The sequence below is a fragment of the Lygodium microphyllum genome, chromosome 2 (genome assembly GCF_053477565.2).
Source record: "Lygodium microphyllum isolate KBCC chromosome 2, Lygodium_microphyllum_v1.1.10, whole genome shotgun sequence".
NCBI classification, from domain to species: Eukaryota; Viridiplantae; Streptophyta; class Polypodiopsida; order Schizaeales; family Lygodiaceae; genus Lygodium; species Lygodium microphyllum.
The window spans coordinates 131,684,832-131,711,189 of record NC_141136.1 but is presented as its reverse complement, the minus strand read 5'-3'; the positions used below and the strand labels follow the sequence as shown (position 1 = coordinate 131,711,189).

General features: G+C 41.5%; 1 protein-coding gene across 3 annotated transcripts in view; it reads left to right on the top strand.

Moving 5' to 3' along the window:
- Positions 1 to 815: 815 nt before the first annotated feature.
- The window catches only part of LOC148040335 (DNAse I-like superfamily protein), a 76,632-nt gene continuing 51,089 nt past the window's right edge, over positions 816 to 26,358 (top strand). For 2 of the 3 annotated variants that reach the window (XM_087698476.1, XM_087698466.1), the window contains exon 1: positions 816 to 1,232. In XM_087698476.1, coding sequence (XP_087554602.1) covers positions 863 to 1,232 — 370 coding nt within the window. In that variant the 5' untranslated portion in view covers positions 816 to 862. Of the gene's footprint in view, positions 1,233 to 2,995; positions 3,089 to 26,358 lie in introns of all 3 variants that reach the window. The other variant, XM_087698484.1, reaches the window with a different exon arrangement.

Here is a 26,358-nt window from a genome sequence, read left to right as displayed (position 1 = left end):
CAACATGTTGATAAGCCAACCAATGTTTGGGTTTTTGTAGCAATTGATAGATCAAACACAAATGAGCCACCACAATACAATTCTTCAATGACCCACAACAGTGATTGGTTTAAACATTGATTGTTTCACAATAGAAGGCGAGTATTTCTTAAGATCACATGTCAGCATCAGCATGCCTTCAAAACGAAAGAACACATGATACCTGCAATTGTTCTGATTAGGATAAATGCCAACATTAGGTGATTGCACACCAATAGGAGATAGAGAACAAAAGTAGCTTGAGATGGTCAACAACAAGAGATTAAGGAACTTGTGATTGAGCAACAATAGATATTTGGGATGCAAGCATTTGATCTGCAAAACAAATAGTCATTTTACGTGGTGTGGGCTATAACAGGTCTTTGGGTTGCAAACAAACAACAATAGATGTTTGTATACCTGAAGGTATTTAGGTTGCAACCAACAAACAATAGCACAACAATCGTTTGAAGAGGTGTTTGGGGTATAGTAGGTCATTGGGTTGTAGCCAACTAGTAGCAAGCATTTGGGTTGCTTTGGGTTGTAGTAGGTGTTTGGATAGGAGCAACGGCCAAACAATAGAATGTCTTTGGGCTGCCGAGAGAGAGAGATAGAGAGAGAGAGAGAGAAGCTTTACGGAAAAAAAAAAAAGAGAGAGAGAGAAGCTATTAGACCAGCTACATCAACTACGTTAACATGCCTTTTCTCATTGAATTAAAAAGCTATTCTCCCCACTACCCTTGCGTGAACATAAAGTCACTCGGGGCATCTTAAAAGAGGATCGATCGAGGAAAAGGCAATGCAAGGTAAGCTTTAAGACGGACACAAAAGAAGATCCTTTTCTATGTCCGCCGTGTTCCCGACTCCCTGCTTACCATTTTTTAGTCGCGTAATTTCTGAGATATCAGGATCACGGCGTGGCTTCAGAGGAGGGGGCTTCGGTCATCAGCAGGGCCGCGATGGAGGCGGAGGATTCACCTCTTCTGACAGTAGCAACAACAACGGGCAAGAGGCTCCTTTGACAACCTGTAACATGGCGTCATTGCAGAACAGATTCCCAGCCCGGCGGAACAACGGCAAGTCCACAGAATCCTCCGGAAGTGGCAGCCAGCGATACCCTAGACCCTCTCGAGACAGAGCCTCATCCACAGGGCGGTACAGAGAAGAGCACCGCCATTGGGTCCACAACGGTATAACGCCGCCTCCCTCATCAGGTAGCCTTCGTCCCCCGCCCCGCTTTCCTTCAGTTGCACAGAAATCCGTCCTTTAAATGGATTGAAATTCAAGTTTGGTCCGATGAAGCGGGCTATTTTTCAGACATTTTAGTTATAAAACTTGCCAATGCCATATTTTCCCCCCTAAAGACCTGTCACATTTCAACATTTTCCTTTTATCCGTTTAATGGAAAAAAAGTATTTTTGTGAACACTCGGTCCACAATGGTAGGAAGAACGATTGTATTAATTATGGATTCAAGAATGAAGGTTGAATATCGCACCCAAAGGGAGGGACCTTTTGTCCAAATACTAGTGGAGAGAGTAGTCAAGAACCATTGCTACCATTATTCCATGAATAGGTTAGCTCACAATTTGAATGAATAGTGGAGCTTGATAACAAATTCTTTGCTTGACTTCACTGAGGAGAAGGATCAACACTTGGTGGAGTCGACAAAAGTGCTTGGCTATCACAATGGAATCCTAGAGTTATTATTGAATTTCTATAGTTTGCAATGAATACATGGTGTAATAGTAGGATGCTTTGTTATATTGAAACATGTATAGATAATTGCACATTGGCAATACATGGAGTAACAATAATGTGCTTGGTTACTTGAAAACATGTATGAATAATTGTACATTGATAATTTATGTAGTAATGACAATATGCTTGGTTGCCGGAAAACATGTAGTAATGAAAATTGAACTTAGTAATTTAATTAAACTTTACAAAGATTTTTAATTATAATAAACTTTAATTCTTGTACCTCTAGCTTTTGGCATGGTGATCATTGCAACGGCAGTGAAAGATTTGATACTAGGATATGTGGTGGATAAGTGTGCGGGTCATGTGGTACACGGCTAGGGCTAAAGGAACAATGTGCAACGTGAAAATTTCATTGCAGTGAAAGTTTGTACATTAGAATTGAGTTACATTGCATCAGTAAGCAGATCACTTAGGGTACGTAAGTTATTAACCCACAATATAATTCTTTACAACACTTGGTGGAGTCGACAAAAGTGTTTGGCTATCACAATGGAATCCTAGAGTTATTATTGAATTTCTATAGTTTGCAATGAATACATGGTATAGTAGTAGTATGCTTTATTATATTGAAACATGTATAGATAATTGCACATTGGCAATATATGGAGTAACAATAATGTGCTTGGTTACTTGAAAACATGTATGAATAATTGTATATTGATAATTTATGTAGTAATGACAATATGCTTGGTTGTCGGAAAACATGTAGTAATGAAAATTGAACTTAGTAATTTAATTAAACTTTACGAAGATATTTAATTATAATGAACTTTAATTCTTGTATCTCTAGCTTTTGGCATGGTGATCATTGTAATGGCAGTGAAGGATTTGATACTAGGGCATGTGGTGGACAAGTGTACAGGCCATGTGGTATACGGTTAGGACTAAAGGAACAAGGTGCAATGTGAAAATTTCATTGCAGTGAAAGTTTGTACATTAGAATTGAGTTACATTGTTTCATCAGTAAGCAGATCACTTAGGGTACGTAAGTTATTAAGCAGACTTGGAGCTAAAGTTTTGCCCAGTGAGCAATTGACTTATGACTAATGACTAAGTCATTAATTAGCCCTTAATAAAAAATGTGAGATGATTTAGAAGTAGTTGATTATGTATTTGGAAAGCTTATCTTGGCTATTTGGGTTTTTTTTTTTTCTCATTTAGAGGAACCAAAGTTTAGAGATAATCACTCTTTTCTTTCTTGTAAAAAATTACAGATTTCAGCCATGGAATGAGCTTATAGTATAGATGGAGTATAGGTAACTACAAATTTTTCTCCTCTTGGCATGGGGATTCCACTGGGCAATCTTGTAAGTTCATATTTAGTAACCTATGCTATTGGTTTTGAGTTAAATATAAAAAAGAGAGGTTACAATGATACTATGGGTTGAGATTCTTTCTTCTTTTTTGAGATCTCAAGTCTAGTGCATTTTCTAGGCAAATTTGTTGCGAAGAAAGCAACATTTTGAGAGTTTCATAACAAGAAATTCCTATTGTTTGTGAGAGGAATAGTGTGGGGTTACATGGAGACTATGTAGGAGAGTTATCTCAGCAAATGCTCTGCAAAATTGGGTTCAAATAGTTGCTGTCATTTTTAGGATTTGACAGGTCGAAGTGTTTATTCGCAGCTTTGAACACTTTACAGCTAGTTGGAGGCTAGCAGTGAAGGTATTAAAGCTATTGTGCACTCGTGGATTAGTCATGTCATGAGAAGTCATTGAAATACAATCATTTGTAATTAAATTCAATTATTTTTTAGTAATCTGAAGAAATACCAAAATGTACATTAAGCTTTGGGGCCAACAAATGTCAATGTGTAGTGCAAAAGTACTATAGCTCTAGTTATATGTGGAGTTTTCTTACTGAATTTATTGTTAAGCTGAATTAAGTGTTTACTAAAATGTGGTTGCTCTTTGGGTTTCCAAAAGCTGGTTTTGAAAGGGTTGTATAAGTTGGATTCTTATGAGAGGAGAGTATAGTTGCCAAGGGTTTTTAAAATGGGAGATACAAAATGAGTTTTATAAGATTCATACAAGTTTCTTAACATGTTATAAATGAGTTTTACTCGAGATTGAAAAAAACAATGAGACTTTATACGTATAGAGTATAACTTGTATAATGTAATTTGTTATCATTCATGATCCTATACTATGGAAATGAAGATTCAACATAGTATCAATATTCACATGCACCATGATCCATTATCCATGATAATATTAGTTTTTATTATAGAAAAAGCTATCAATATGCACATGTATTACGGATAACAACTCGAGCAAAATTCTTGCAATCAATGTCAATATTCATTGAAGTGTGTTTAATGAATCCATGACAAATGTTGACGACAGAAATTTAAACACATTTTTTAGGTATTTTTAAGGGTAGGGCTCTTTTGGAAGTTTAAAAGAAGTGTCTCATAGGTTTGTGAAACGCCCAATTATGAAATGAGTTTCCTAACCTTATAAAAGAAGTTTCTTGGGAACTATGGAGGAGAGCATTAAAGGATGCATTGATAATTGATGCTAAAGTTATGGATGACCTTAAGTTTTGACATGCTCGGTTCAGTCATGTAAATTAGTCAACTTCTTTGTTATAGAAGCAAAGTAACCAGCACCAAAAGCACATTAATGCTAAATTATTATTATTACTATTAAATGGCTTTCTTTTTTGGCAATAGGTCAAATGCATGCCCTTGATTACTCTAGCTAGCTACCATTGAAATTTGACACCCTTCTTCGAGCAAATACCTCATTTCATGGTGCTGCTCTAGTGGATGCATCGTTCGTGTTGCCTCAAGAGTAAGGTGTCCAACCACACAGTCTTCTAGCCAAGTGACCTGATTTGGTGTGCTTCTATTACAAAAAAGTTAACCAAGAATCTAAATCCTATAATTAGAATCGTCCAATCTTTCAGTACTCCTGAAGGATGGACCTTGAATCCATCAGTGATGGTTAGATTAAAATATACTTGTTCAATATGAAGGTTTCCCCATGCCCTAAGAACTCTTTGGTTAACATTTCTTACTACTGCTCCTATATTGATGATTCCCATCTAATGGGGTCGCCTAAGGGTTCCAAGGAAGGACGACATGATACTCTGTTCCTTCCGAAAGGGGATTTACTTGCTTGTTTCTAGCTAGGTGACCTATTTCAACACTCTTCGTAGGCGGTATTTTGACCATTTGATCTGTTGCCACTTGCTTGGGACCGTCCATTAATTGTCTCTGTGAGTTTCAGCTACATTTTTAGCTGTTCTAAGCTGCTAGTCCATGGTAAGTTAGAAGTCTTTTCATGTTTTAGAAGCTTTTAGCCATGGTTGAAAATAGTAGTGGTTGTAAGCCATTGAGCTCCAAGAAGCTTTCTTATACCTCTAGCAACTGACAATGAATCGTGTGGAATGTAAAAATATAATTCTTATGGAGATGCCTCGATGTATGCTTTTGTACAATAAGCTTCTCCCAAAGTTTTGTTAGATGCTAGTATTTGCTCAACCTATCTTCTTAATTGTAGCACTATCAAAGCATTCGATGCATTTACACTGTTGGCTTTTGTATGATGCATAGTTGTCTATGTGTTACAAAGTAGTTTATGCTAAAGTCATGGTAGATAGTCATGCACCATTGTATTCAAGGCATCAAGGCATTGTTGACATAGTGAAGTTAGTAGAAACTTTCTTGCCTTGCCTAGCTTTGAGATGCGATGTAAGTGTAGTTTGTAATAACACATATAGTATATGCCCCGCAAGATCAAGTTTGACCAATAGAAGGCCTCATGTTTGTTGCACCCTTTTGTCTATACGAAATTGACCATGGGAAAGTAAAAATATGGTTTTATATTTGACCTTTCTAGAGTACTAGAGGGAACGATGACATTTGCATTATTGTTCATAGGCTTAGCAAATCAACCTGAGTAAAATTGGACCTGCCTGTCCGATCGCCATAATCGGACTATCTCGTCTGATTCCTAGAATAATCGGACCATCCCATCTGATTCCTAGAATCGAACCATCCCGTCCGATTCCTAGAATAGGGCCAATTCACTAGAGTTTGAATAGAAGGTTTTTAAACTTGCCCCACAGTCCTCGGCACCTTGGTCACATCTCTGATCCCCCAGGGAACCCAATTTAGTCTTGGAAGCTAAAGGCCAGACAGGGTAACCGAAGATTCACCTCGAACAATTGGACACTGGGCAGACCGAATTTGGAATTGGACGTGATGTTCAACGACCAGCCAACCAACTAACCAACCCTGAAGCAGTCTAGTACGGACGAAGATAAAATTGGATCGCAAGGCAATATTGTCTATGCAAAAAATCTTGAAGTATTGTGGTGTGCCTCAGTCTAGTGGTAGAGATATGCATGTGACAAATTTACTTTGGAGAGTAAATTTTGAGAATACGGGCATTACTTTAAAGTTCTCATCTTCTTTTCATCCTTAGATGTGAAGTTAGAATAAGCTAATTTCAATATACTAGATCTTCTCAAATACTATGTGTTAGAGTATAAACCAAAGTCAGAATAGTAATTATCAACATCGTGCATAGTTCCCTTGGCAAAGGTGCCTTTTGAAATAGTAGAAGGTGGAAAGAAAATCCCACCCTTTCACATTCAAAAGAGATGCTCTTTGAAGATAAGCACATTGAGAGATAGATGTGAAGTTAGATCTCCAAAAGACCCTAGAAAACGGCTTCTACTATATTCTTTTTGCTGTCAATGTGCACAATTTGAAAGTGAAACATTGAGAGGAAGTTTACGCATCTCATATGCTTCTCAAATAACTTTGTTTGGGTCAAAATGTAACGTAATGTTTGATGATCTGTTTGCATAGTAAAAGCCAACACTAATACTCCGTAAGAGAACGATGACTTGGAGTGAAAGAATAGGATTGCGATTGAGATGGCGAGGACCATGTTGGAGCATCGGAAGGTGCCTCTGATTCTATGGGTAAAGGTGATCACCTATGTTAGTTGTTCTAAGCATGACCTTGTTTGAGGCATATTTTGGTTAGAGGCTTGATGTTTCTTACTTTAGGATTTTCATGCTAACAGATATGTCAGCTCATGTGTGAGTCTAAGCTGTAGAGGCTTGGGCATATTATTTAGGTTATTCAGGCATTTTTAATTGTGCCATTTTATGGTCATATTGGGCATTTATTGCTCGCCGACCAGCATTAAATGCTAGCTGACCTGACATATTTTATGGCATTATTTGTGCCTATTTATTCTGAGCTCCTCCTCCTCAGTTGGTTAGTTCACCACCTGGAGGTCCCGTGGAGAGAGGAGCAAGTGCCGGTGCCCACGCAGCTAGTGACTCACTGTTGTATGCGACAGTCTCGTGTTTGATATATGGATTCTATTTCCTGAGCATACATGTGAGTTCTCATTTGTATTGTGTTCTTTCTTTCCCTTTCTCTTTTGTCTTGTGTTTCAACAGTTTATTAAAGCTTATGTTTACGCTTCCATTGCTGCACCACTTCTGACATGGTATCAAATTTCAGGATTTGTGCTCCTATTGTGTTTTCTTGCTGATTTCAGGATTGTTTTCACCCTTGTTGATCAGGTGACTGTTGCTCCATACAGGCGACCTGTTTTACCTGCGTTTTTTGCAGATTTGCCATCGCCTGCTGTCTATAGCCCCTCTATTGCTTGCGTTTTCAGTTTTCAAGCTGCTGCGATAGTTTTTCAGCCTATTTGTGGCAGTACTCAGCCTGTGAACCTGACTCCTTCCTGGTTGGGTGACTGTATTTTCAAGCCGTTTTTGCTGTTTTTGGCAGTTTTTGATTGATTTGTTGATTTTTTGCAGTAGCTTTTGTCTTCTTTTGGTCAGATTTTGGGTTATACTGTATGTGAACTCTTGTTTTTGCAGTTTGTGCTTGTGTTTTAGCTGTGTTTCCTCTCCAAATACCTTCTCTTCTCTACTTCTCTTCTAAAACCTCTACAGATGGCTCCTCCATGCACATCCACTGATGATACATTACATGGAGGTTCAGGTGAGGCTCTTGCAACTTCAAAGAGGGGTTTGAAGATGATGAAGTCAAAGGCCCAGTGTTACCATTGTGGCAAGATGGGCCATTTACAGAAGGACTGCAAAGAGTTAGCGGCTTCCAGGAAGATAAAGGAGAAGAAGACGAAGCAGGATGTGGACTTCTCTGACGAGTCATCATCTGCCTTAGATTCCGACTCAAATGGATCCCGAAATGCAACAAATAACCTTTGAAAGTGTATGGCAGCAGCAAACACAGATTTGAAGAGTTTGGATCAATGTCGAATGAAGCTAGACAGATCGGAAGAGAAGGCAACAGACTAAAAACTATTAGTAGGATGCATGTGACTTCTACAACAACAAAACACAGCAGTATAGATGATGTGGTGGCTGTAGAGCAACAGCTGATTAGTAAATGTAGTAATATTGATATCATAAGTAGTCAGGAGGCAGTAGCAGGCTGAAAACATAGGTTGGTCTGATCTGCAGCAGTCAAACACAGCACTCTGATGGTTGAGAATTGTTATAGGTTGATAAAAAAAGGTTGGATGCTAGCACCAGTTGGTGGACAACAGCTCGAATTGAGATATTTGTTGGGAAGGGGTGTGGACAATAGAGGATAGGCACAAGCAATTTGCAAAACAAGGATACATTGAGTGGTGGGCAGCTTGTCTATTTATAGCTGAGTGGATGCTCCCAAATTAGGGTTTGGCTTATGGGATACACACACTCTGTAGGAATGTGTTTCTTTGTAATGGAAGTTGATAAAATTAAGTTCTGGGGTTGTAATAAAGAGCTAATAAGTTTATAATGCATTTTTTAGCTCAATATCCCCTCTTTGACCTAAAACTAGAATTAAGAAGGCAATTCAAACATTGCTTAAGCCCATAATCACCCAAGACGTTCCACCCCAAAAAGCATTGCTCAGTGATATACCAAGACTACACAAGCAATTGATGGAGCTGAGAGTGAACACGACGGATAACACACACAGAGAGTAGAGAGCAGTAGAAAAGAGAGAGTGAGCACGATACCTCTGATGTTCGGTACAAAAGACTAGTATACCTCTTTAGGTTTTAGATAGATATATATGAAAGTATAAATGTGCTAAGGGTGTGTTCACACCGTGTACATATAAAAGGCATGATGGCCCTTTATTCCCAACAACCTCCCACCTAAAGGCAATGTACCTTAAGAGGAGAAAAGAATCGACTAAGGCTAGATATGCACAAAGCTGAAATACATATACCTATCCAACTCCCATCATTTATCGACAATGAGCAAACCGCTCTGCTGGAAGACCCTTCGTGAGAAGATCTGTAGAATTATCATCTGTATGCACTTTGACAAGCTCAATGCTCTTGCTGTCAAGTACATCTCTATTGAAGTGATATTTCACTTGTATGTGCTTTGTCTTTGCATGAAAGACGGGATTCCGTGCCAGCATGATAGCACTTTGACTATCACAATGGAGAACAAGTAACTTTGTAATGCCAAGCTCTCTCACCAGACGTGAAAGTCATAAAGCCTCCTTGCATGCCTCAGTGGCAACCGCATACTCTCCCTTTGTAGGAGACAATGCAACACACTTTTATAGCAGCATGATAGCACTTTGACTATCACAATGGAGAACAAGTAACTTTGTAATGCCAAGCTCTCTCACCAAACGTGAAAGTCATAAAGCCTCCTTGCATGCCTCAGTGGCAACCGCATACTCTCCCTTTGTAGGAGACAATGCAACACACTTTTATAGCATGGAGATCCAAGAGACTGCTCCTCCTGTGAAGGTAAACACATACCTAGAAGTGGATTTTCTATAGTCTGCATGACCAGCATAGTCTGCATCTGTAAAGCCAATGACAGATGCCTTCTGCTTTCCAAAGTAGATGCACAAATCCTTTGTGCCTTTGAGGTATCTCATAGTACCTTTCATTGCTTTCCAATGCTTTTTACCAGGGTTTGCCATGTATCTGCTAACCACTCCCACTACAAAGGCAATGTCAGGACGTGTAGCAACCATAGCATACATCAAACTGCCAACAGTTGAAGTATATGGTATCTTGGCCATTTCAACCTTCTCATCATTAGATGTAGGGCTGTCCGCTACACTGAGTTTCACATATGGAGGCAATGGAATCCCAATTGTTTTCCCCCTCTCCATATTGAAACATTGCAAAAGCTTGGAGATATACTCCTGCTGAGATAGATTGAGTAATCCTTTTGACCTATCTCTGAGTATTCGCATGCCAAGAATGTGATTTGCATCACCAAGATCCTTCATGTCAAAGCTGCCATGAAGACTTTGCCTCAGTGAGTCCAAGGCATCAGTATCCCTGTCAGCAATCAACATGTCATCAACATACAAAACCAAGATAATCAGGCTGCCATCTGCTGCCTTCTTGGTGTACAAGCAGTGATCCACTTGACTTCTATGAAAACCTTGAGATTGCATAAATGTATCAAACTTATGACACTAGTCTCTTGATGCTTGTTTCATCCATTACAAACTCCTTTTGAGTTTACATACCATCTTCTCTTTCCCTTTTGCTACAAACCCTTCAGGCTGCTGCATATATATGTCTTCATGTAGATCACCATGTAAGAATGCAGTCTTTATATCCATCTGTATGAGCTCCATATCTTCAGCTGCAAAGTGTACAAAGGCTGTAGTACAAAGTTACAGGAGGAGTTTACAAGCTTATGTCAAAAGCATTAGGGCTAGGCAATACAAGGCTAAAAAAGTCTATTAGAATAGAAGGGCTGATGAGGTTTGTCCTTCTCCTGGTGGTCTTCTTATTCTTATTCTTCTTTTGCTCCATGGTCTTCTTCTTATTCTTTAACAACAACTAGATAGGCCTTCTGGGACCTTTTCCTAGTACGACAGAATTTTTTCGTGTGCTTGATCCTTTTGTAGAAGTCACATATCAGTTGATCTTTCTTGCCTTTGTACCTAGTACCTATATATAACATTTGTTCATTTAGAGGCGCTTGGTTTTTCTTTGGATTTTATCTTCTTTTCTTCTTCTAGCAGGGAGGCCTTAATGTCAACTACTTTAGGACTAGGCATGTTGATCAATGTAGTTGACACATTATTATAGTTAGGAGGCATGCTTTTTAACAACACACCAATACAAATATCTTCATCCATCTTTAGATCAATTCCTACCAACTGAGTTAAGAGACTTTCCATATAGTTTAAGTGAGTTGCAAGAGATGTGTTTGATTTCATATCTAGCCTTAAAAATTCAATCAGTAATCAATACTTAGATGGCTTTGATTGTGCACCAAACAAAGTATCTAATCTCTTCATGTATCATTAGAGGGTTCACAGGTATCCACATGGTGGATGTAGCTATCATCCAATTTCAATTCGATAATGGCATGTGCCTTATCATCATTCTTTTGCCATGTGACTGCAAGGTTCGCATCCCGAGGCTTCCTCTCTTTGCCATTTGTGATGGCCCAAAGACCCAAGCTCAAAATGGTTCTCAATGTAGTCATCTTGACTACAGGAGAGAAGATCTCATCAAAGTCAACTCCATGTTCTTGCTCGTACCCCTTCGCAACTAATCTTGCTTTGTACTTTGGCGAGGAACCAGAAGTGACCATCTTGTAAACCCATTTGCATGGAAGGGTTTTTTGCCCTTTAGGCAACTGCACCAAGTCCCAAGTGCCATTTTTCTCAAGAGATTCCATCTCTGACAACATGGCTTTATACCATTTCTTGCTGTCCTGTCTGTCCATTGCTACCTTGAAGCAAGAAGGTTCACCACAGTCTGTCAACATGACATAATCAGCCACATTATTTGCACTAGGAACGAATCTATTAGGTTGTCTAGTAGCCCTAGACGATCTCCTAACCCAACGATCATTGTTTGCTGGCTGTTGAGCCTGCAAATTTTCATTTTCAGCTTGTTGTCCTGGCATTTCAGCCTGCAAATCAGCATTAACAGCTTGCTGTCTTAGTTGTTCTTGCACATCCAGTGGCTCATCATTATGCGCAATGGTTGGTTGATCATTTCGAGCATTATTTTTTTGCATTTGCAGGTTCATTTACAGCAAATATTTGCTATTGTATAGCAGGCATATTTTGTTGTCCAAAAGGTATTTCTTCCCAGAATACAACCCTATGGACTTCCTTTGTTCTTTCGGACTGTTTGCGTATGCGATCTTCTCGGAAGATAACATCATTGCTGTGTACTACTTTTCTTTTCTCGAGATCCCATAATCTATACCCCATTTCACCTTCATCACGATATCCTAGGAAAATACATTTACAGGACTTTGGCTCAAGTTTGCTGCGTTCTTCCTTACATATGTGCACAAATGCTTTGCAACCAAACACTTTCAAGTGTGCATACGAAGGTGGCTTGCCCAACCACGCTTCTTGGGGAACTCCCTCCATCCAAATACCTGTTTGGTGACCGATTAATTAGGTGTATGGCTGTCATAATAGCCTTTGCCCAAAAACTGAGGTAAAGTAGCATGTGACAGCATTGTATGGACCTTGTCTTGAATAATTCGATTCATACGCTCTGCAATACCATTTTGGGGCGGATTATGAGGGGCAATGAGCTTCCCCTTTATCCCTTTGTTGTCACAAAATGCCTGAAAGGCCTTGGACGCATATTCTCCACCATTGTGAGAGCGAAGACACTTAAGTGTCTTATTAGTATGATTCTCAACCAATGCCAAGAATTTTTGAAACTTGTCAAGCACTTCGTCCTTGCTACGAATAGGGTAAACCCATACCTTCTGTGTAGTATCATCGACAAAGGTGACAAAGTATTTCTTTTCCCCTAAAGATAACCCTGGCATTTGACATATATCGGAATGTACTAACTCTAGAGAAGATTTCAACGAAAGAGACTTCTTATGAGACGTCTGTGCATGTTTACCATAGACATAATGATCACAATGCTCAAAATCAACATAACGAAGACAAGGCAAGTAACCCAAACGAGAAATAACTTTCATTCCAGTTTGACTCATGTGTTCCAACTGGCCATGCCACAAAGAAATACTTGGATGGTTAGTCATGGCAACAACACGGTCATGCACACTAGATACATGAAGTGGAAACAAAGTATCACTCTTGCAACCTCTGTCAATCACTCTAGATCCCTTACAGATCTTTCATTTTCCATTACCAAAGGTGGTATGAAAACCATCATCATCTAGTTACCCTGTGCTAATCAAGCTCTTCTTGAGCTGAGGTACATGCCGTACATGTTGAAGTGTAAAGACAGAGCCATGCTAAAACTGTAACTACACACTGCTAATACTTGCAATCTCACATGCATAGTTGTCCCCAAGATGGACAACACCATGTCGACCCCCTATATAGGCAAAAAACCACTCATGATGAGGGGTGACATGAAAGGAAGCACCTGAACTGCATGTCATCATCTGTATCTGCAAGTAAAGCATGTGTACTAAAGTGTGAAGAGACAAAGAGTACGTCATTTCCATTGCCATTGTCATGAGTGACTACATTCACCTCTTTAATTTTGACACTGCTATTCTTAGGCTGACTCTCTTCTCTTCCTTGCTATATTTATCTTCTTGCCCTTTCCTTTCTCTTTTTTCCATTTGTAGCAGTTACGTTTAAAGTGACCCTTCTTGCCACAATGTCACAACTCTATAGAAACAGAATTTGTATCCTTTTTTACTAATTTGTCTATATAATGATTGATTAAAAATTTGTTTCCTTTGCACTAATTAGATATAAAGAAAAGTGCATTGGAGCTGGCCACTGATGAGTAGTCACAGGTTATGGTGGACCCATGCGGTGGGTTAGAGAAAAGATAGTTCACACTTCCACCTATATGGCCTGATTGGGCGCTTGTGACCAGAACTCACGCATATCAGGGTTAGACTCGCACACAGAAAGGATTGATGCCTTGAAGTGTGGGCTAGATCCGCCAGAACAAACAATTACAATCGACAAGATGGCATGATCATGAAATGCTTATACAATGTGCATGTGTGGGCTGAAAGCTTGAACTGCACATTTCTTTGAATAGGAAAGTCACATGAAGATTCTGATACCGTTTTTGCGATGTATACGGAAAAAGCTTTCATATGACACCCATATTGGGGGGTCCCTAAATTTTAGGAGGACCCTAAATTTTAGGAGGTCCCTAAATTTTAGGAGCCTCGAATTAGCCTAAAAATGCTAGTCCTAAAAAATAGAGATGTCATTCTAAAAATAGTAAATTCTGTACTCTGACTGTGCTTACTAAATTTGGTTGTTTCTATTCTTGACAGTATTCAGCCCAAAAAGGAAGGCCATAGAGAAGAGACAAGTGTCTAGACACTTGTCACATAAGTTTCCAAGTGTCCCACCACTTGTCACATCTCATGACATGTGGCTGGACACTTGTCTTGTGCTACTCCACTTTCCCCTTTTGTACTAGCTCTTCCCCCTCCTATAAATAAGAGCTCGTTTTTCTTCATTAAGCATCATTTTTCTTTGTTGTAAACTCATGTACAACACCCACAGATAGCCAGAAACTGGCCCCATCCATCCCCATCATCATCCCCCACTTCTCCATTATCAAATTCCTCCATATTCCCTCTTCTATCACTGCTGTTTTACAGGACAGCAAGCCTGTAAATTCATTACAGCACCTCCTTCTCGAGCTCTTTTTTGCATTTTAGCAACAAGAAGCAAGCCTTATCTATGTACTACTGATCAACGATGGAGAAAGGCTGATTTCCCCTCTTTCTTCTCTCATACTGTAAAGAAATCAATTCTTATCATTGCATAATAGATAATGCATGTGTGTTTGACATCTTTGCATGATCTTGTGAGAGTGAGAATTACTTCTCCTCACTCTCAGGTTGATTGTAACTGAGCTCTACCCTAAGAGACTTGGGTTGAGCAGAAATACATTCCTTCGGGGGGAGAGGGGGGGGGGGTTGCCCATCTTCAACTCTCAATCTTGTCTCCATTACTTTTACATTTTCATGGCTGTAATTTTGTGAGTAATTTTCATTTTCAGCTTGAAGTGTTCATTCTCTTTTATATTAAATCTTGAAAATAAGCAAATATCATAATTGTTAAGCATACTACGTTGTTCGGGGCGTTTACACACAATGATGGCATTCAACATCCTTACCACGTGATTTATTGCGTCCCTTTCTATCAAATTTGCCTTTTTGCTGTGATCTGTCCCTAGTATGCAAAGCACTGGAAGACTTACTGGATGCATTGTTCTATCGATTTATTTCTTCCATGAGTAGAGCACTCTCTATATCAACATACAAAAGTATCGCATTAGAATTGCTCATAGCAGTCTTGAATGTATCCCAACTCTTTGGTAGAGTGCAAGGCAAGAACGTAGCCTTAAATTCTTCATCAATCATGAACTTCAAGGTAACCATCTGGCTGAAAATGGAGTTAAACTCACTCAAGTGAGTAGACGTTGCTGTACCCTCTTTCATACGCAAATCCATAAGCTTTTTCAGCCAATAAACTTTGCTTACGGCACTCTTCTAGGCATATAGTTCTTCCAGTTGAGTCCAAATAGCATAGCCAGAATCCAAACCTACAATGTTAAACAGCAAGGCATCAAAAATCGATAGCTCTATGGTTGAGCGTGCAAGCTCATTTAACTCATCCCAATCATCCTGTTCCATATCTGCGGGTTTTGCATGCTTCTTTTGCAACAGGATATTGTAGCACTGCTTTTGCCAAAATGCAAAGCTATGTGCTCCTTCAAGCTTCTTTATGTGCATCAGATTACTGCTGTCATTGCTGCCAGCCATGATTTTCAGCCCAAATGTGACAAAAAAATCAGCAAATGCAGGCCCAAAACTGTCACCCAAGTGACCAAGGTACAAACAAGTACTGACCAGCAATAAATGACCACGTAGAAGCACAGATTTCAGATCTATGAATAGATTTTCAGAAGCACCAGATCATGTGCTACAGCATTGCACAACTGATTACAGCTGTTCCAAGGGCATATACATCACATTACATGAGAAATCCCAAATTTTAGCTGCAATTTCTGTTGTACATGTACCCAAGGGCATAAGATTTGACACGAACGGCCAAAAGCCCCAAAAATTTTGTACTTTAAAGCATCAACCACACATCTGCATTTTCTCTGTCATGTATAGAATAGGTCAATTTTGCCAAAATAGAGCAGTTTCAGCAAAACCCCCAAATTTTTACCAAGTGTTGATGTTCAAATTGTGTGGAATTCAACCAGCATGTACATAAAATAGCCAAATGTTGCACAGATTTTACCCAAACTGCAAAAGCCCCAAATTTCATGGGGTCCAATGTGCATCAATGTCGTGAAATTGGGTAAATTTCAACCCAATTTGTGCATGTACATGAAAAGCCCCAAATGTTGGAGCAAGATTTTACAAATTCCTGCAATTTTTGAGACAAATTTGCTTGTCCTACATCACATTCCCCAAATCTGGGAAAAGCCCCAAATTTTTTGGCCATGATTGCACAGATTTCAGTGAAATTCACTCATCCAAGGAAAAATCTCACTTGCATTTGAGAATCCCCAAAATTTTTTTGAGGTCTGCGCATTCAATGTCTACAATTTTTGGTCTAGAGATCATTGCAATGTGTGTAAGGAACCAAATTTGGGAAAAGTCCCAAATTTCAAGACACAGATTTGCACTTTGTGCTTGTAGGTGTGAACACCCGGTAGGGGGAAAAATAAGATGAAGAAAAAAAACAGGAAAATGGTGCGTTGACTTGCTACCTGTTGTTCGTGTAGCCCGACACCCTGTCCCGTTGCGTGCTTTACTGAAATCGCCCTTTGGTCATAGTCCGTGAGCCTGTGAGCCGTGCTGGTCCTCCGTGCCTTGTCTGTTGCAGCCCCACATTGCCAGGCTTGCCTGTTGCGCTGTTACGTGCTAAGCCTACGTGGATTGGTCGTCGATTGCTGCCCCGACAATGCCTAGTCAGCTGCCCTGTCGCCTGGTCTTCAACATCCACGACTACCTTTTATAGCTCACAACATGTCGTCTGTCTTTAGAGGTGACTTTTTTGTCTTGCGCCTGCACCTTGAAACTGTCGCCTGACAGAGATGTGACCTGTTGATTTGCACGAGCTCGAAGGAGTGCGAACGCCTGAACCGCAGCTTTGATACCAGTTTGTAGTGACGGGTCCGGCACGGAGATCGAGACAGTCAGTCGTAATACGCAGTGAGAGATAGAGAGTGTAGAGAGTGAGCATGTTTGTAGGTACAATGATGAGTGTGTATCTATAGGTTTTTAGATAGATATATATGTGTAAGTACAAGTGCTAAGGGTGTGTTCACATCCGAGCACATTTAAAGGTACAAGGGCCTTTATTCCCAACAGACAGTAGAGAGTAGGAGGGCGAGCGACGCTCCCCTTGGCAGAGCACCTTGCAACCCCCCTTGCTTGCCCCATCCGGCAGGACCGCAGTCCCCCACATCCACCATTCATGCCACAAACTACCTCACTTGAGATCCCACAACCTCCACACCCACAGCCCCCCCTTAGTGACCTTGGCCCATATCCCCCTCCCTCCAGGGCCACCAACCCCTCCCACACTCGCCACGTACCTTCGACCATCTCTCGATCCTCTTCCTCCCCACCACCTCCCCTGCCAAGCACCATACTGAAATTTTCTTCATGTTTCTTCCATAAACTCTCTTCATAAGCTCCAATATTGGTGTGTAAACCTATGGAATCTTTAAAATGATCATTCTCTTCATATGAACCCGTTCTTCCATGCAATGTGCCCTAACAAAAATATGCCTTAGAATAGAACTTTGCTCATCCACTAATAATTTGAGATCAAATGCAATGTCGAATCCATGATATGCAACCAATCAAATGATGTTCACACCAAAATTATGAATGCACTGAGGAGAATGTGCCTAGCCTAACTACAAGTGCTCATGCCCCTTGATCCGCACCTGGTTCAGGTGATCCCCCAACAGACCCAACCCCCCTCATCCCACAGGAGGTGATGAGCGACAAACATCAACATCCTCCTCGGACCAGTAGTTTTTTTTCTCCCACATAGCCACCAGCTCATTGGTCCCTACCGCCCGTCATACTTTCCGAGACAGGCATAACTGTTGCCACAGAAGTTTTTCCGCAGTGGCCCATGGTTCTATTTGAGAGTTGTGGAGCGTGGAGAGCTTCCACTACCTCTAGAGGTGGGGATCTTCGTGGTTCGTAAGTCAAGGAGAGGCAAGGTCCATCTACTAGCACCGCCGGATGGACCAAACTACGCTTTTTTCCTTCAGTCCTCTCACTCAGGGGATTGGACGATGACACAGATAGAGGAGTTGACGAGTCAGGTGGCGGATCACATCTCCCAGTGGATGGGAGAAGAACTAGCACTGTTTGCACAGCAGTGGCTTGGCTGCATGATGGACATTAACTGGTGGGCTAGTGCCGAGGTTCCACATTTGAGCATTATCTTTCGAGCCCCTCCATAGTGGAGAGCTCCCAGGGATGTGATCGAGTGGCCCCTGGCGCACGCAGTCCGTTTCTACCAGTGTATAGAGTCACGACTCTCAGCATGGCTGATAGATGCATTGATAGTACCACCTGGAGCATCTATTACCCCTATGGTCCAACTGAGGGCCACCATGGGAGACTGGAGTTCGCCGTCTAGACCCGCGGCAAAGCGTACTTGCACGCCCCATGGGCCATAGTTTCTCCTCCTCATCAATAGCCTCCACACCGAACAGATGCCTGTTCGGCCAGTCACAGGTTTCCCCATGAGCTTACACCTTGCATCCTAGAATGTGAATAGCCTCCACTACAGTGAGGCACGTGGTTCCAGAAAGTTGATTGTTCGGTAGGAGCTGTAGCCTGCCCTTGCCGGACGGATTGACATCTTACTAAAACAGGAGCACAAGCTCACTCCCACCCAGGCCCAGCGGGTAGGAAAGGTACTCTCGGGCAGCTCGCACACTGACTTGGAGCATGCCATAGGTGCCCACAGCAGGAGTGGATGCGTATGAACCTCTATTGGCCCGAGTCTCACCGCGTGTGTATGAGACCACGGGACGGTTAGGGCACGCAACAGGTTTTGGGTGGAGATTGCGGATGGACTCCCAGAGGTGGACTCCTGGATCGTTTTTCTAGCCTAGATGAGGTGATGGAGATTGCCACTGACTACTATAGATGCCTTTTCCAATAGGAGACAACCTTAGCTAGAGGACAACGATGTAGATAGCAGATCTCGGATCACAGAGGAGATGGGATGCTCCCTTTTATCCCCCTTCACAGAGAAGGACTAGAGGAGGCTTTCCATACACAGGACGGGCATAAATGCTTGGGAGAGGATGGTCTCTCTAAGGCCGCCTTCACTACCTATTGGGAAGTGGTGAAGGACTCTCTATTGATGGCCTTTCAGGAGATTTTCACTTCAGGAGAGATGATAGGGAGTCTTTCGACAGGCCTTATCAGTAGGGGGAGACCGGTTGGAGCTTTCCTAGTGGAGACCGATCACCTTATTGGCAGTGGCCTATAAGGCACTGGCAAGGATGATTGGTAGGTGACTACGCCCCGTGCTTCAAGACATCATCCATGATACACAGACAGGCTTTGTCGAGGATAGAAGTATCCTAGACAATGTATTCTGTAATATTTCCATGCAATAAAAGTTAGTTGGTTAGTTCGAAAGTTAGTTAGTCAACTAATAAGTTAGTAAGATTACTAACTAAAGACTAAGGTAAAAACTAACTAACGTTAATAGCTAACAATTTTATATATATATATATATATATAAACGAGAGTCGTAAATCCGATATTTTTCTCAGATTGACAAAAGAACCGTAGCCACCCTTTATGGAAGTTACAACATGACATGAACGAGACTTATGAGCCATATTAATCACTAGTATTAATATGTATAGTATGGATGGTCTAAAAATATTAGATTTTGCGTAAAACTAGCATATTCTAGATATTTTAGATATTATCCTAAAAAGATAGAATTGGATGTTATTTAAAAGAAAAGACAAGTGATGTTTTAGTTAGTTTTGGAGATTTTATAGAAAGAAAAAAATAAAGGAAAGTGATTGGCAAAATCGCGCGCGCTGCGATCGCAGTCTACTGGCAGTAGACAACACTTTGAACAGAGAAAAGGAGGAGTGAATTGAGAGCTTTCTAATCAAGTGTCTTGGGGTTTTACCGGCCTTTTGGATCGAGTGGAACCATGAGATTTATGAGTTAAGCATCAGATCACCGAGTTTTCCAAGAGTCCCTCCACGAAGAGCTCTTGTTCTTAGTCTTATCCCCTCCTCTCTAATTCATTATAAATATGAGACATGGGGAGGCACAAGAGAGCAGGAGACCCCGAGAGATTGCGAGAGAGAGGTAGAGGAAGGATATTCCTCCAAGAGATTGAGAGAGAGAGAGAGAGAGAGAGAGAGAGAGAGAGAGAGAGAGAGAGAGAGAGAGAGAGAGAGAGAGAGAAAAGAGTTATCCCGAGAGGCTATACAATTTTCTCTATCTCGATCCTGGACTTAGCCATCTTCTCTTACACACTCCCATCCCGAATCTATTCCGTCTTCTTAATCTCTTGAGTTTACTTGCGGACGATGGCCTCCAAGCGAAGAATGTCGCGCGTGGATGGCAATCCTACCACCAGCAACGAAGCTTCGGGCAAAGGCATCACTGTCAATCCAATTGCGATACTGGTCGTAAGTAATGTATTTCCAAATTGATAGATGCTTGTTTTGATTCTTGCATGAGATACATTAGGCTCCATACTATGATGGACGAGAATAGGTCATGGGAAGGGATAGACCTCTTCTCACATATTTGAAAGACGGAGTTTGCAAAGTGCATGTATCAAGGGAAGTTACTTTGCACTTAGTTGCGTATGGTTTATTCGTTGATAGAGCAATTGGTCAGGGGTTATGAATAGCATAATCGTAAAAAAAAAACATTAGAAATTGTGCATACAAGTATTAAGTAAATTTTGTATAGAATTGCTCTTTGATCCCAAGGGGGAGAGCGAATATGCGAGGGAATTATTATCGTGTCTATTTTTGTATTGCTTGTGAAAAATACAATTAGTTTTGTTGGTTGATTGAACAACACCCTAAATGTTTTTCTTTCAATCAACTGATTGTTGCATTGTGATTTGGATAAATATTCCAAGGCTTGTGTTGATGGCAAATGCATGGCAGGGGTCTGTAAGGATAAGTTGCCATGGAAATAAATGAATGTTTTCCTAGAAGATGATATTAGGGCTGATTGCCTTGATTATGCTTGATTCTTAATTGGTTAATTAAAAAAGAATATTTGCACGGGTGGATCATCTCCAAGATCGCACCACGGATTACCTCGAGAGGGCACTGCTCTATTTACGGGCCGAAGGTCGAGTGGTGAAAAGGCCGACCACGGAAATGGCATCTCACTCCTAGACCGCTTGTGGTTTAGGTGGAGCTCTGGACACCCCTTGCTTGTCTAGAATGAAGTTGGAGATCTCTTTGAGCCCAACGTCTGGGGCGTTGGAAGATTCTATTCTAGATAAATGATGGAAATTATGGTGCCATGTGATTTGAACCGGGTACTGCTGTTTGACAGAAGGAATACATAATTCTCCTGTACGGGCAAGAGACAAAGATTAACTTGAAGATAAGTTAACGAAATGTTTGTCAAAAGAACTGCTTGTTTTGTTTTCGTGTCTATGCTGTAAATTACGCGAACGAACCTTGTTCCCTAAAAGGCTTAATTAATGAAGCTGATTTTAAATGTTGCATATAAATGTGGTAGGACCTAATTAGAAAACTAAAGCTATCAAGGGAAGTGGGTGGGCGGAATCCTCAACAGGTCCATCCTACGGCAGGGTGCTCCCCGAGAACTAGGAGGCTTCTCACAAGGATTTATTGCCGTTTGACTTTAGGTATTGTTAAGTTAGAACCCGATTCATGCCGTTTTAGGGGACTGGAATGGGACTATGCCCTATGGGCAGAGAGGTTGAGCAGCGCATCCCTCTCATTTTCCATTCTCTTTGAACCAAGTGCGGTATGGATCTGCTTCGGATTGGATATCTTTGCGTAAAGTAGGATGTCCAAAACCTGACGCTAGAATGATGTTAGGAGACCTTGGTCCTAGGAACCCAGATGTCAGGTCGATCCTAGTGGGTTTGGCCGTGGACATTCCGTTGCGAGGTGGACTTGGGAAACCCTGGGCGACAAACCCCGAAACATTCCATGGGAGTGCCGGGCGGCGATGCTTAGAATCGTTTCTTGATGGACCGCTAAAACGTGCTTGGACAACTGATAGGCGGACACGTTACATATTGACTTTCTTTGAGGTGACAGAGTGGGCTCAACACAGGGGGCAGAGACTGGCCGTACTATTGGATTTTAAGAAAGCCTATGACAGGGTGGACAAGGATTTCCTAGAGGGCACCATGGTGAGATTGGGTTTCCTCCAGGCTTGGATTTGCGGGGTCTTCGTACTTTATAGATCGGCCACTAGCAGGGTTCTCATAGGTGGTAGGCGAGGGGAGGAGTTTCGGTTGGAGAGATCGGTCCGGCAGGGCTTTCCCCTGGCCTCGTACCTGTTCTTACTCTTTGCAGAGACGATGTCTCACTTCCTCAGGTCACGTGTGAGCGGATTACGCAGCCTCCGACTTCCAGTGAGAGAGGAGACCAAGTTGTTAGACTCAGACTATGTTGATGATATAGCACTCTACATAGAGAACAATGAGTTGATGCTGGAGAGAGTGAGATTGCCTCTTGAGGTGTTCTGTTCTATAGTGGGAGCGAAAATCAACTGGCGAAAGTCGGTTGGTTTCCTTATAGACTCGGACTCTAGTACGGAGTGGGGCGTCCACTTGGGATTTAGATGGGTGAGCAGAGGGTAGACCGTCCGGTACCTAGGGTTCCAGGTGGGACTCGACATTACTCCCTCCTAGCAGTTTCTTCCAGTCCTCGATTCTATTTGGAGGAAGCTGATCTACTGGAGCACGGCTCGCCTCTCATTAGCTGGTCGAGCCCTGGTGGTTAACCAGGTCCTTCTAGCGACGGCTTGGTACATCGCCTTGTGTTGTTGCTTCTCCTCATCTTGCGTAATGCAGCTTCGCCGCCTATTGCGGAACTTCCTTTGCTTCGGGTCAAACGGCTCCGGGGATTCTAGGGCCAAGGTAGCGTGGGCGACCATCATACGGCATTGGTCAAAGGGAGGGCTTGAGATCATAGATCCAAAGTATCAAAGTATGGCCCTCTTGGGCAAGCTAGTTGTCCGAGGCCTCACACCAGGAGGGCGGATTTGGAAGGTCCTATTGTAGGAGGGTCTTCAGGATTGTAGACCGAGGCTTGGTGGTGAGTGGAGGCCGTCCCTGAGATGGATCTTCACGTCAGCCTAGATCACCCCCCCAGATCAACTTTCCTACGCAGCTTGCTCCATGTGTGGTAGGGCCTTCTTAAGGCACTGATCTAGAGCCCTCCAGGCTGTTGGGAGGAGATAGACCGTTAGCCGATGATTTGGAATCCCCAGGTCAGAGATTGGGAAGGGGTGCAGATTGGCAAGCGCCCCCACATCCAGTAGTGGGCTGGTTGGGATGCTGGCCTAGCTCGTACCATCAGGACATGGCGGGAGGTGTACAGGATGGTGGACGACAAGGTTCTGCAGCGAGTATCAGGTTGCGAGAGAGGAGTGGTGTTATATTAATAAGGTAAATTACGGGAAACAGGCACAAGGGATAACCGTCCGGGGGCCTTGGCGCCCGAACGGGGTTTAGGGGAGCCTAGAATTAAAGAGAGTCCAGGAATAGTAGGACTCACCAACAAGTGACGGCTGGCAATCGGATTACGATGAGAGTTGCTAGCAATAACTAGGCAAGGTTGGGAGGAAAAAAGATCTCGTGCCCTTTGAATGTCGGACTGAATTCTCTCCCGTTCTCTTTATCTTTTCAGTCGTTTATAACATTGGTATCAAAGCCACCATCGCATCCTGCTAGAGCCATCGGGTCCTGATCTTGTTAGCTATTCACGAAGTCTTTTCCAGGCGATTCCGAGGTCAGGTGATTAAGACGAGGGCCAGGCGATTTGACGGACACGTCATCCATCACTTGTTTAAAGACGCCGCAGGGAGACGTTGGTCGTGTGACGTCACCAAAAGTGTGACATGTTGCAGGGAGACGAAAAGCGTGAGACGACTGCAGGAAGACGTAACGTAAAGCGTGAGATGGTACTTCACGTGCCACACGTCACACGGTTGTCTTCGGAGAGCAGTTATACAGCGGATTCGTCACCAGCCGACTGAAGCCAGGAGTCAAATCCGTTACCAGCTGATTGAAGTCAGTCAGACCCGTCCTATACATAGAAGACATACTGGTGGTTCACGTGATAGTCCCGTTTTCTGCCAAAGAACTTCATTTCTAGCGTGATTGGCTTAGTTCGGGAAGATGAAAATTATTCCTCACTCTTCGGGCTTATTAATAAAACCAGCAATAGTTGCCCTGTTATTATAACCAGGGAAGTACTTTACTTTGTATGCAAATTTCTTATCTTTGCTTTCCAATTCCAGTGTATTAATGGCAGAAAAAGGGAAAGAAGGAGTAATGGAAGGTTCTAGTTCTGGGGACCACCCTATGGTAGATCCCCATGAAACGGAGATGCAAGAAGAACAATGGGAAGAATTCTTTGTTACACGAGAACAATTTGATGATCTAACTGCTCGTGTGCAGGCACAGGGGGCTCAAATGGAATTTTTAACTCAAACACTCACTGAAATAAAATCTCAATTAACTTTATTACTAGAAAGGGATAAAAATAAGATAGAAACCTCGGATATCCCATCTTCATTGAAAGATTTAGATGTGACTATGCGAGATCCTAAGAAACCCCACCACAAGTTGAGGGATAATCCAGTTCTAAAAGATATGAAACCCCCTCAGTTTCACGGGGAGGAAAAAGATAGAAATAAAGACACTATCTTTAATTTTCTCCAAAAATGGGAAGATTTACATAAACTTAAAAATACTCCACCACATCTCCAAGCACTGGAGGCCAGTTTAACTTTGGGGCCAAAAGCGTATAAATGGTGGCGAATTTTAAAGGAGGCAAATAAAATACGTGAAACTTGGACTCAATTTGAATCCGTCTTTTTGAAATAATTCATTCCTGAAAATGAAATGGAAAGAAATTGGGAAGATTGGGATTATGTCAGACAAACGGGAAGACCCCTGCTAACATATTTGGAGGAATATTGTGAGATAATCCTCAAATTGGAAGGAATAGATGAATTTCAAAAGACAAGAGGATTCACTAGGGGACTAGATAAGGCCTGTAAAAAGGAAGTAAAACTTGATTTCCAAATTATGAATATGGAAAGAGCCGATATTGCTTTAGGGAGGGAGTGGCTATGGGGATTGGAACCATCCTTAAAACGTAGTTATCATCATAATACATTGGAATTTGAAAGGGATGGTAAAACTTTTGTAATTCAAGGTGAACATGAAGTATCTGATAATCCTTTGTTGTGTTGCACTGAGGTTCAGAAGCTGATAAAGAAGGAAGCTTGTGAGGTATATATGTTATGGTCTCTTCCTGTACAAAACACTTTTACTTTTTGTAATATTAAGCAACAATTTTCTTATGTTTGTGAGTTGAATGTAAATAATGAATTAAGTAGTTTGTTAGATGAATTTAAAGATGTGTTTCCTTCTGATTTACCAAGTGGCCTTCCACCAGATAGGGGTGATATAAATCACCCAATTGACACAAATAAGGATACACACCCTATTTCTAAACCACCTTATAAGTTAAGTGAAACGCAGCACCAAGAAGTTGAAAGACAAATTAAGGATTACCTTGATAAAGGGTTTATACAACCCAATAATTCACCTTGGGCTTCGCCAATTTTATTAGTTAAAAAAAAAGATGATTCTATGCGACTTTGTGTTGATTACAGAGCACTTAATAAAATAACAATGAAGAATAAATTTCCTATGCCTAGAATGGAAGATCTTTTTGATCAATTACAAGGGGCAAAATTCTTCACAAAGATAGATTTAAGATCAGGCTATCACCAAGTAAGAATTAAGGCACAAGATGTTCCTAAGACAGCATTTCGTACTAGATACGGGCATTATGATTTTTTGGTGATGCCTTTTGGCCTCACTAATGCACCAGCTACCTTTATGAAGCTAATGAATAGTGTCTTACGGCCCTATCTAGGACATTTTGTAGTAGTCTTCTTGGATGATATCTTAATCTTTAGTAAATCAAGAGAAGAACATTTGGAACACTTACAATTGGTATTCCAACTGTTAAGAACACATTTCCTTTATGCGAAGAAAACTAAATGTGAATTCTTCGCACAAGAGGTCAAATATTTGGGGCATATTATCTCGAAAGAGGGAATCAAGATGGATCCAGAAAAAGTAAGGGCAATTATTGAATGGCCATCTCCAAGGAACCTGGAAGAGCTGCAGATCTTCCTAGGTTTATCTAGATTTTATCGTAGATTCATTCGAGATTATGCCAAAATAGCTGTTCCAATGACAGACCAACTTAAAGGGAAAGGAAAGAGCTTTAATTGGGGAACAGACCAAAATGAAAGTTTTCAAAAACTTAAGGTAGCTATTGCTACAGCTCCAGTACTATTAATT